At 46.5% G+C, this 12,329-nt stretch overlaps 1 protein-coding gene across 3 annotated transcripts in view; it reads right to left on the bottom strand.

The window, feature by feature from the left end:
* Positions 1 to 12,329, bottom strand: part of PDE10A (phosphodiesterase 10A) — a 244,064-nt gene that overhangs the window by 194,928 nt on the left and 36,807 nt on the right. Inside the window, exon 1 of one of the 3 annotated variants that reach the window (XM_058679547.1) lies at positions 643 to 770. The exons of 1 other annotated variant lie outside the window; for it this stretch is intronic. In XM_058679547.1, the coding sequence (XP_058535530.1) occupies positions 643 to 658 (16 nt within the window). In that variant the 5' untranslated portion in view covers positions 659 to 770. One more of the 3 variants, XM_058679001.1, reaches the window with a different exon arrangement.

Genomic DNA, 12,329 nt, shown 5'->3' with positions numbered 1-12,329 from the left:
CCAGAATAAATGCATTTTTTCATTCTATTTTTTTCCATGAACTTTCTGAAGCATCCTTATAATTCATTCTCAGTCTTGGAACTGGCACACCACTGGAGGACTATGGATGACTTTTCAAGGGAACAGTCAGAGTGAACTACATGCCAGCTCCTTCACTTCAGAGTGTCCACGCGTGCAGCAGTGCAGAAAACAAAAGCCTATGAAGAAACAGAAGCCACCTGTGAGAGTGAAAGCTTCCTTACAACAGCCAACAAGCCAGTCTCCACACACAGTCCTGGACAAGGTCAACTCACTCCCTCGCAGCAGGGACAACTCTTCCCCGCTCACAGATGCTTTTTTTTCTTCTCCAATTCTACATCTTTCTGATAATTCTCATTACACTTTGGGTTTTGATTTCCCCCATCAACCTCCATGTGAACCTCCCAGAGTAATGAAGTCACAGGAGCCCTTGAAGCTACTACTTCCATCACTTAACCCATTCATATTAATTATAATAGATGTGCCTCAGTTATATTCTGGTATCATTTTAAAAACAACAGCAAACCTCCTTCAAGAACCCCAGGGTTTTCACACAGGCTCAGCAGAATAGCCATTACACAGTAAGAGTTTAGCAAACATTTGCTACACCAATGCCCTCCTCACCATATAATCTGGCCATTCCACAGTTAACCGTTAACTGCCGGCTCACAGGCAGGGGTGGGGCATGCTTTCCTGGCCAACAGTACAGAACTCGTGAGCAAGCCTTGCTGGTCTCTCCAGCTGCCTGACTCCTGGGCCGGCACCAGCTGTACAGACTGGGTTTGCACCAATCCTTAGATTACTCTCAACTCAGAGAGCAAGGTGACACACTGCTGGAGTCTTCCACTGCCACCTCTCTCGGGCCAAGGATCCACAACTGAGCTCCAACAGACTCCAACCGCTGAAGGCCCAGTTCAAACCCATTCCCTTTAGCACTGCTGACAGCACAGTGCCACTCTTGAATCTTCACCTTGCCACCTGTCACGGTGGATTTCAACCCAAAGGCTTTGTCTGTCGGACCAACGCCTGCTCCCTGATGAGAAGCTGACTTCTTGCAATCGCTCACCTTCGCTTATCACAGTTCTGTGAGCCACAGATGCGCTGGATGTCCGTGCGGCAGGCTAGGGCACGTGGCCAAGACAGCCAAGAGCCTTTCCAAGGTACCACCTGCTGCGTGGAGATGGAGGATGGCAGGCAAGAGCAGGCTAAAGAGCTAATGTCAGCAAAGGAAGCAATGAATGAGTTCTCTGTGAAGTGAGGTTTAAGAATCAGGTGTTTAAAACTCGGTGTGATGAGAAAATGGGCTGCCTTTTGAGTCTTGTCTGTGTGTGTGCATGTGTGTGCATGCATGTGTTAGTATAGAGGAGACAGATGAAAAGATAACACAAGCTAACACACACGCACACACAGCACCTAGCCTCATGCGCTCTGCATCTGCAGGACTGCCCAGCAGTCACCATATCCCCTCACCCTCTCTGCGGTGTGTCCTGTCAGGACCTCCCGGCATCCCCTGCCTTGCTCCATCCCACCCATCTTTGCCCAGCCAACATATGGCATACAGCTCCTCACCAAACCTCCCCACTTTCTTGATGCAGCCTCTACATATGGTCTTAGACTAATCAAGTGAGTTCCTACCACACCATGTGCAGTGCCTCCAAGGCCCCAGAATATTCTAACATGACTGTAAAAACTACAACCAAAAATCAGTCAGATGTTACTCCCACTCTGTTCGCTATGCTCCAGCCTCACAATTAGAATTCACTGTCTAAACATACCTGATTCTGAAAGCACTACTGGCCAAACCTAGTGCACAAACGTTTGAGAGTGATTTTAGCATTGTCGCCCTTTAGTCAGGCAAACGTGGCAATGCTAAGATTCTGCTCTACAAAAAACCCTACGTTAGATATAATTGCTAACATTTATTAATTGTGTGTCATGGACTACACAGTAGCTTCCATGACATATAACCTTACACCAGCCCCATGAGGGAACAGGGGAAGAAGCTAACCCATACAAGAACCAATAGACTCCAGTCTCTCACTGCCCTGACCCTGCAATTCATTTGGCCAAGATCGTTATTTCAACGTTTCCTTGTGATGCTCCATCCTCTCCCACCAACATGTTTTTATTCAGAACTTGCCAACAGAGAATCTCCTAGTCCCTCTGAATGCGTGTGCATCTTACCCAGGCAGATAAACTCTCATGGTCTGAGGTGCACAGAATAACCAGTGGGGTCTCCCACGCCCTCCTCTTTGGCTCAGGATAACTAGTCATTATACTGCCTCTCCTCCAAGTCTCTAAATGAGAGCAGGCCCAGAGCCAAAGAGCCTTAGCCACACTGCAGCATCCAACCCAGCTCTATACTGGATGTATCATGATACCCATATGCTACGGGACAGGAAGCAAAAGGAACAGAAGCTCCCATTCATAATCAGCATTTTTAAAGACAGGAAGATCAAGATACAGCAGGCAGAAGCAGTTGACATCCCATCTCATCATCTGTGTGTTCATGTAGCCTTTTTATTCCTGGTCCATTCATCTTTCACCACTGCTGGCCTGCATTCTCCGCAGGCAATGATGGGGATGAGAGAGCCATGTCACACATCACCCAGTGGCTCGCGCTGGCTGGCAGGCAGGCTAGCCAACAGCAGAGAGTGAGACCATCTGCCTGCACCCAGCACCAGCTCCCTGTCTCCTCTCTTCCGGCTTCTCACCCCTCTCTGGCCCATCCCAGTCTCTGTCAATCTTTCTCTCACTCCTTTCTCGACAGCACACTCTGTGATGGAGCAATCAGCCCATGGGAGTCAGCCCAGCGAATAAACCTGTTTGCCTCTGCAGCCCAAGTGTTTCTGTCTCTCTCCAGGGGGATTTCAGTTTTAATGGAAGAGCTCCACAGACATAAACGCACCACTAGAGTGCCCTTCCAAACAGGCACTTTCAGTCTGTGTAGAAACCGAGCAGGAACAATACTTCAGTGAAGGCCATCAGACAGATGTCCCAACATGTGGATGGTAGAGGTCCAGCGCTCGGAACAGCCTGGGAATGATCCTGGTGATGATCACATGATCACGTTTGTGAACTTTACCCACGTGGGGTGCCTTTGATGCTCCTCCCATATGAAGTACAATCCAGACCTCACAAAAATCCAGTGTCCCTACAGCCTGTCCCGAGGCTGAGCATCTTCCTGACTCTAACCTAGCTCATGTTATGTTTTCCTTATGTTATTAAAACAACAGAATTTGTTTTCCTCCCAAAATGAATACAAAATTAGGTTAAATTTAAGAAAAAGAATACACAAAGGGGGAAAAAGCCTAATTCCAATTTTAAAAGAACAAAATAGTCACACAAAAATATACTATCTGCAGCATCTCTATGGTTGAACATCCAGGACACGCAGTATTAAGTCACGGCAGAGCCACGTCGAGGAAGCCAAGTAAAGACGGACAGGCGTATTAGAGCCCATACGACCCCCTAAGAACATGCCGCTGCTTACGGTAGTTTAGCAGTATGCTTCTGTGGCACAATGGTCGAGGCAGCAGTAACCCACAAGCCGGAAGTAGCTGAAACAGGAAGCCAGAGATGCCACAAGGACACTTCCAACACCCCACACTGTAGCTGAAATGCATTTGCAAGAAACAGAAAATCATCACAGAATCATCAGGAACCCAGGGAATCTTCCAGAGAACATTTGGTCTTTAAGGTTCCCAATGCGCCACCAATCCCTTCCAGGGCACTCAGCTGAAGGGCACTGGCAAAGGGGCGCCAGGCAGCACAGCACAGCACATCGTGGCTGCACTGCAGCTGCTGGCACACCCACACCTGGACACAGAAGCAAGGCTGGAAAGTTGAGAAACAAGGCCAATCCAAGGCTTGGTGTGCTCTCTGAAGAGGTTGGGTTTTGTTGTTTTGTTGTTTGTTTGTTTGTTTGTTTGTTTAAGAATTGCAAAGAATTGGCTACAACGTAAACATGTATGCACTAAGGAAAAGATTTTTTGTAAAAAAAGGTGTCTTGAGAAGATTATGGAACACTACCTCTCAATTGGCTGAAGCAGGTAGTGAAACCATGTGGCTGGCCATCGAACCATATCATCTTCCGGCAGCGATTCCACTTGTCCAAGTCCCTCTCATCGGGCGATGCCTTCCAGGAGCATGACAAAGGCAACACTCCTGACAGACACCTGCACCGAGTGTCGCTAGCAAACAAAAGAACTGGAGCCACTACATCGTCCTCCACCACCAAACAACAATCAGACTCCTGCCCGGCTCTTTCGGGCTGGTTGTCTTGTAACCTTCACAGTCATTTTAACAGTACAGTTACCAGTGATGTCCCCTAACTCTGCTCCCAGTTGTGCAGTAAAGCACTGAGAAACCGTTCTATCCCGATGACAGGACTGTATCTGGCAAGCTGCAGAGCTGCGGTGAACATGTCCTAAAGTGAACCGGTGCCTTTCGAGTCCCAGTCCTGCTTCAATCACACACCTTGCAAATCCTTCACTCCAGCTCAGATGCTTTTCCTGAATGCTCCAACCAACTAGCTGACAAGACCATGAACTACCTTAAAAAACGCATGCACAGGAGGGTTTCTTCCAACAGATATTTGTGCTGTCAAAGGTACACAGACAGATACGTAAGAATGTACTTGGCTATTAGAAGTTTAAAGAAATCATCTAAAACACTCTAAATGGAATGAGACACCCTTTTACACTAATGGGTGAAGCGGATCTGGTGCTAAACATTCAAGTGGAGAGAAGACTGCGCATGGATGAAATCAAGCTAGAAAACGGTACTTTTCAAGGAAACCATCACATGTATGTGATTTTAAATCATCTATACTTAGATAAATGACAAAAGCTAGAAGGTCACACATGGGCAGTAAAATGTTTCCTGCTGGAAATTGTTCTTATGATGAGACAGACATCTCCCACCTATTGGTTCACTTCCCAAATGCCCACACCAGCAGGGGTGGGGCCAGCCTGAAGCCAGGAGCCAGGATCTCACCGCGGAGCCCCAACATGTGTGACCAGAGTTATGGAGGCTGTCTCCCTGGTGGGCCTCAACAGAAATACAGAACTGGGAGCAGAGCCAGGCTGCAAATCCAGGCACTCTGCTAGGACACGGGAGCATCTTACCTGCCCCACCAAGTGCCCCACCCTATACTGAGCTTTCTAAGTAAATGATCAACACACAGAAACGTTCAGAGGGAAAAAACAAACACACAAAAAACCCTTTATTTGCACCTTCAGTCTTAACTGCAAACGTCTTCCCAGTCACTTGTGCGTTCTTCTGAGCCCTGCCCCGCTTTGCCCTCACTCCGGAAACTACACAGGACTACTCCGCCCACCAATCTTCACTCCTTACCCGCTGATTTCTGTCTCCTCCTTCCAGTCACTTCTCTCCCTCCCCAGGAACCTCACAGCTGCTTTCCTTCCTCTCCTCCAACCTCTGTCCTTGCTTCTGCGCATGGTCCTGTGTGGGTCAGCTGAGACAGCCCAGGGTGCCCAGCCAGGGCACCTCCCACTAGTGTAACTGCAGTACTGCACATTGTTCTGACAACAATCTTGTGCTAGTTTCTCAAATGTGTCACAATTCCATGCTATTTCCTTCATCCTGGTATGTACTTCCCTTTCCTAGACAGCATGTCAGGGTACTTCTGCGGAAGGATTCAAGGCAAACGCAGTCACCTCCTTAAAGCTTTCCTGTTCTCATACTCTTGGACCCTTCCTCCTTCCTCTGTGGTCTACTAAAACACAGCACTTACTGTATATTGCTGAGTGTCCACAGCTTCCCTGCTAATGGTATTTGAGGAAGGCATCTATGTATATCATATAACTCACAAAACCGAAGTTTTTCCCATTCTAAGATCAGAAAACAGAAGGAAGAAAGCATGCAAGCCAGGCAAGAGACCCTAAGACCATTCTCCAGGACCGACAAAAGGGGCAGATTTTTCCTATAAACCTTGGCTTGGGTCCACAATGCTGGCCTGATCTTCATCGACACATCACTGAACCTACTGTATTAAGCTTCCTTCTCCCTGGAAGAGGCTTATTTTACAGGGACTTTTTCTGACTCATCTGTTGCTCCTCAGTCCCAGCATAGAGCTAGGCAAGCAGCAGGTTCCCATGGATTTTCGTGGAGTGACACAGCCAAGCAAGTCATGGAAAGCATCCATCATTTGCGTCATGGGTCCCCAAGTCACACAACATGACTCAATAAATTATTTCCATTACCAGCAGAAGAGAGAACATAAATAAAGCACCTTGCACAAACCCTAGAACAAAGCACATCCTTTGTTATGTATAACATGTTATGTTATGTATGTTATATGTTGTGTATAAACTAAAATTGAAATGTCAGTGAGGTGGTCTCAGAAGGTGGTTAAGAAATCGCATTTACTTTTAACATATTGGTTACTCATTACTATGTCAATTAATTCCATAATGATGTAAATTTTTGCTGATGGTATGTTGGAGCTTTTAATTGATCGGGATGATACTCTGCTGGCTATGTCTTCAGACCAGAGAGGGTATACCTAAGAAGCCGTTGAACTTGACTGGACAATAAGATGCTGGACTGTATGTTTGGTATATGCTTGCAATGGGGGAATCTCAACTGAACTTGAACTGTGGTTATGCAACAAGGTGGAGGAATCCACCATGGTGGGAGGGTTTGAGAAGGGGTGGGGAGAATCCAAGTACCTATGAAACTGTGTCACATAATACAATGTAATTAATGAATTAAAAATATTAAATTAAAAAAAAAAAACTAATTTCGGGCCCGGCGCGATAGTGTAGTGGTTAAAGTCCTCACCTTGAATGTGCCGGGATCCCATTTGGGCGCCAGTTCTAATTCTCACAGCCCCACTTCCCATCCAGCTCCCTGCTTGTGGTCTGGGAAAGCAGTCGAGGACAGCCAAGGGTCTTGGGACCCTGCACCCACGTGGGAGACCTGGAAGAAGCTCCTGGCTCCTGGCTTCGGATTGGCTCAGGTCCAGCCATTGCAGCCACTTGGGGAGTGAACCATCAGATGGAAGATCTTCCTCTCTGTCTCTCCTCCTCTCTGTATAACTGCCTTCCAATAAAAATAAATAAGTCTTAAAAAAAATCACATCCTTAAAAAAAGCTACCCACAGTTACAAGAACAAAGACAGACTCATAAGCGGGTCAGTAAGGACTGAAGCTGTCAGGCTGTCCAAGAGGATCTCAGCACCAAAACACCACGGATTTATGATTTGCTCTCTATCTATGTCAGCAGAAATCCCATGGCTTCCTCTCTACGTCTTCTCACTCGTGAATCCCAGATGAAATACGGGGAATGGCCCCCAAGACCTTATCAGGGACAGGGCAGTGGAGAAAGGTTCCTGGTTGTAAAAGGCAGCCACTTTGAAATAACACACGCCATCTCTCGAGCATGGTCAGGCCCTTGAGAAGCATGGTACTCGGCAGAAACACAAACAAAAACCTGGCATCTCTGAAGACGTCTTAAAAGTAGGTTAATTGTCTACCAGGTGCTGCAAGGAGGAGAAAGGCTTAGGCAAAAATAAAACCGCACACAGATGTCCACAGGAGGCGGCTCAGGGCAGGTGTGGGGAAAGCATCTGAGGCCGGCTGGCTGCAGTGTGGCCGGTACCCAGGCTGCAGAGGGTCAAGGTGCGAGGGCCTTGATGTGAGCAGGAGGCAGCAAGGGAGAGCAACACATGAAACAAAACAGGGTCACTCCGCCATCAATCACCAGGAAGAAAGGAGACTTCCATCCTGATGTTACCTTGTCTAATGATGCTCCTGCTTTATCTGTCACCTCATTTTATAACTTGAAAATAACAAAACACATATTTTTTGATGTTTTGGCGGAGAAATACCACACTTTACTTTTTGAAAGCCACTGACTGCAGGACCTGAAGGAGCAGATGTACACACTCCAGGAAGAACAGGTGTGACCTCTGTGTAATAACCACCTCATGTCTGTCTTCAATTTAGACAGCAAAGACCTAAGTGTAGCTACTTAGATAGTTAATGGTTTCAAAGACTAAATCTGGGCAGATTGAGGGTGAAGAAGTTTATGTTTGTAAAAAAAAAAAAAATGTGTCTCCAATTGAGTTAGGTGACATTTTCTAACAAAATATTTTTCAGAATAGTCCATTTCCTGGGTATGAAAGCCAGCATACACTTATCTTTGTGAGGCGAACGCGATAACCACTACACTACAGAAACACAGCTCTACATTTATCTTTGTAGCATAAAACATAAGGGCCTGTATGATGACTCAATTGGCTAATCCTCAAACAGTGGGATCCCACATGGGCACCAGTTCACGTCCTGGCTGTTCCACTTCCCATCCAGATCCCTGCTTCTATCCCAGGAAAGCAGTAGAGGACGGCCTGGAAACCTGGGACCCTGCACTTTGTGGGAGACCCGGAAAAGGCTCCTGGTTCCTCTCTTTGCATCGGCTCAGTTTCAGCTGTTTACGCCATTTGGGGAGTGAACCAGGTGACGAAAGATCTTTCCTCTGTCTCTCCTCTCTGTCAACCTGCCTTTCCAATAAAAATGAATGAAACTTACAGAAAAAAAATGTAGACAGGCTTACACCATCTCAAATTCAGCTGCTAAAGTCCACGATCCGGGTCTGAAGTACATGGAATCCTAACTGCACCCCATCACTGTCCACATCACACAGTCCCAGTCAACTCCCTGGTCCTCAGCTGTCTTCACACAGCCCAGAGGGAAGCTCCTCATGGAAACGTGTGATGACACAATGCCCTCCTACCCAACACCTGCCCTACGCCACAAACCACTTCCAAATCCACATTGGTTTTTGCTGGCACAAAGAGAAACCTGCAGTATTTTTCTTTATAAGAAAATTCCAAGCTTGTAGGGAATGCCCCCTCTGCATCAGCCACTACAATACATTCCCTTTCTCTACACAAGGTCCTGAAAACTCCTGCACAGCAAGTTCCACCTCTATTTGCCACAGCATGGTCATGAATTCACAGCCAAGGTCATGGCAGAGGAGCGTGAAGACCTTAGCAGGAAAGCGTCCCTTTCCACAGCTTCCTACGTGATGTTTCAGCAAGTGGCCGAACGGCGTGCAAATCACCCCGCCTCAGCTTTCTCCTCTTACAGGTAAGAAACCCTGCCTCCAGTTTTGATTTTGACTTCATTTTGCTATGTTTATTTAACTTGATTCATTTGAGAAGCAAAGTGATTGGGGGCTGGGGAGGAGACAGAAGGAGCGAAAAGGAGAAAACAGCTGTCGGACTCGTCAGGTGTTCCCAACAGTTTGGTCCAATGTGGAGAACTCAAGCTGGGTGTCTCATGGGGGTGTCAGACCCAAAGACTTCGAGCTGGTTCCCAGAGAAGACAAAGCAGAAATGTGGATCAGAACCAGAGGCAGGACTTAAGCCCAGGTCCTCCAATATGGAATTATGGGGTGAGCCCCTGCCACCACCATGTCCACCCCATACTTTAACTTCCAATTTAAAAGTCTCCCAGCGGAAGCCACTGAGGGCCTGAATCAGCATCAGAGCCGACCCCAATGCTGTTCCCAACCCTTGGCTCACTCCTTAAACAGACTTTATTTCCACGGAATAAAAACTCCACGAGGTTTGTTCTCAAAGAACCCTTTCAAACTACAAGCGCCACAAGGCCAACTCATACTAACTTGAGCACAACCACACGAGAACAGCAGAAGTCATCTCTTGTCCATGAACCTGTCACTTGAACCTATACCAAATTGTCTGAAACATGAATTCACAAATGTCCCCATGTGGCACCTTCTCTCATTACAACTCAGACAAAGACACCTCTCAGTGACTGAAAACCCACCCAGCACTGCTTCATGGCCACAGGGAAGCTAGAGCCACTTCTCCCAGAGTCCCCCATGCTGCAAGCCTGCATGATGGGAGCGTGTGCGGGTGCCAGGCTGAGTCCCTGCCTGCTAACACAGTGGGGAGCCAGCCTGTCACCAGAAGGGCCTGAGAAAGTTGACTGCACAAAGAGCAAACACTAATGACCAGCAGCCACAGGATTCTCTTTCCCCAAACCAATGCCACACATCTGAGCTGGCTGAGTGTGGCCAAACCTGCCAGCATCACAAGGAACAGAGCGGACTGTTAACAAATATGAATACAAGGTTATTTAAGAAATTCTGCTTCATGTGCAGGAGAGTCTCACGCACCCTTAACTGTTAACAGAGACCTTGAACTGCATGGGTTATCAGAACTCATTCAAAACCAGCCCTTTCTCAGCCCATTACACAGCAAGCATAACAACTTCCATCTGAAAATTACCCCGCCACCAGGGATGATGGCAGACAAGTGCAGCTGGCTGCCTGTGCCACACACTAACTCTCCTGCTCCATTTACACAGCCCTTATGGGCATCCACCATCACCATGCAAGGCGCCATACGCTGACCAGCGGTCATGAGCAACACAGAAAGCCATACGTGCTGAACTACCCCTCTGAGAGGTCAAACACCAAACAAGACTCTGGTGGCCCAGAAGGTCTGCGAACCCAGGACTCCGGACTAGCTCTGTTCCTTCCCCACAACCTCCTACCCCACAACCCAACAAGGCTCCCCCAGAGACACACACACGTGTAAGACAAACATCTAGACACTATTTTCAGAATATTAAAATCTGACAAGGTCACTGATTAAATCCCAACAATTATGAGAAATCTATCATTTCAAATCTACTTTTCTTAAAACATGTTTTATTCGGATTGTCCCAACAAACTTCGTTAGGCATTTCTAATACCAAACTGGTGTCTAGGTTTCTTTGTGCACGTGTGAACAACAGAAGCAAGAAGCAAAGACTGTGCACATAGGATGAACACAATAGGGTGCCTGGTTTTTCTTTGTTCTAAAAGAAGAGTTTTTAGTGCTAAAGCATTACAATTGTGAATCTGAGTTCCTTTTGAAAATGAGAGATATCTCTTTTCAATAAATGCTGTTGGGACAATTGCATAGCAGCCTGCAGAACTAACAAGATCCCTACCTTTCACCACACACAAAGATCAATCTGAATGGATAAAGGACCTAAACCTACACCCAGAAACCATCAACCTCAGGAAATACTCCACAATATGTAGGTGCAGGCAAAAGACTTCCTAGAAAAATCATCCAAAGCAAAGGAAGTCTAGACCAAAGTGAACAAATGGGACTACACCAAACTAAGAAGCTTCTGCACAGCAAAGGGAACATCTACAAAGTAAAACAGCAACCAACAGAGTGGAAGAAACTCTGCACACTACACAGGAGACAAGGGGCTAATATCCAAAATATACAGAGAACTCCAGCATAACCATAACAACAAAAGAAACAAACCAGTTAAGAAATGGGCGATGAAAGCAGAACTTTCCAAAGGAACAAATCCAAATGGCTAACAGACATATGAAAAATTGCTCAAACTCCCTAGCAATAAGGGAAATTCAAATAAAACAACCCTGAAGCTCCGCTGAACTCCAGTGAGGATGGCCCACATGGAGAAAACTACCAACACCACCTGCTGGTGAGGATGCGGGGGAAAAGGAACCTCCTTCGCTGCCAGTGGGAATGCAGGCGGGTGCAGCCAATGTGGAAGTCAGTATGGAGCATACTCAGATAGCTGGTAACTCACCTACCAAGTGACCCAGCTTCTAGGGATCTATTCAAAGGATCTGACACATGAGAAAGCAACTTGCAGCCCTGTATTCACTGCGGCACAATCAACAATTAAAAAAGCTTGGAAACAACCTAGATGCCCATTGACAGAGGACTGGATAAAGAAACTGTGGTTCATCTAATCTATGGAGTACTACTCAGCCATTAAAAAGACTGCAATACAATCGTTTGCAGTCAGGTGGGCCGAATTGGAGACCATATGCTAAGCGAAATGAGCCAATCCCAAAAGGTCAGATACCACATGTTTGCTCTAATATAAGATAACTTCCATCAAAAATTTTGGTGCTACTATGGCTAGGGGTTGTTTTGCTCATCTTCCTTATGCACTGGATCTTTCTCGTTCCAACTTGTAGTTTTGTAGTGTCAGATGTAATTGTTTTTGTTGTAAATCTTTTTGCACTTCCTAGTTATTTACATCTCTCCAGTAAGTTCTTGTGATTCATTGATAATCCATAAAAGACGGACTGATTATAAACCCTGCGAGTGTGAATGTCCATTTAACACTGTTTTGCTGCATATCACGAGTAACGAAGGTCAAGTTATTAACTGTAATTCCTTCAGGCCACAAGGGTCCTGCACCGGCATCTATTCCTACAAGGTTTTCAATTCCCGTTTTCACCATCCTTGTGATGCATTTTTATATTGTAACATGTTT

Source organism: Ochotona princeps, chromosome 1, assembly GCF_030435755.1.
Source record: "Ochotona princeps isolate mOchPri1 chromosome 1, mOchPri1.hap1, whole genome shotgun sequence".
In the NCBI taxonomy this organism is placed as follows: domain Eukaryota; kingdom Metazoa; phylum Chordata; class Mammalia; order Lagomorpha; family Ochotonidae; genus Ochotona; species Ochotona princeps.
This window is presented reverse-complemented; position numbering and strand designations above follow the sequence as displayed.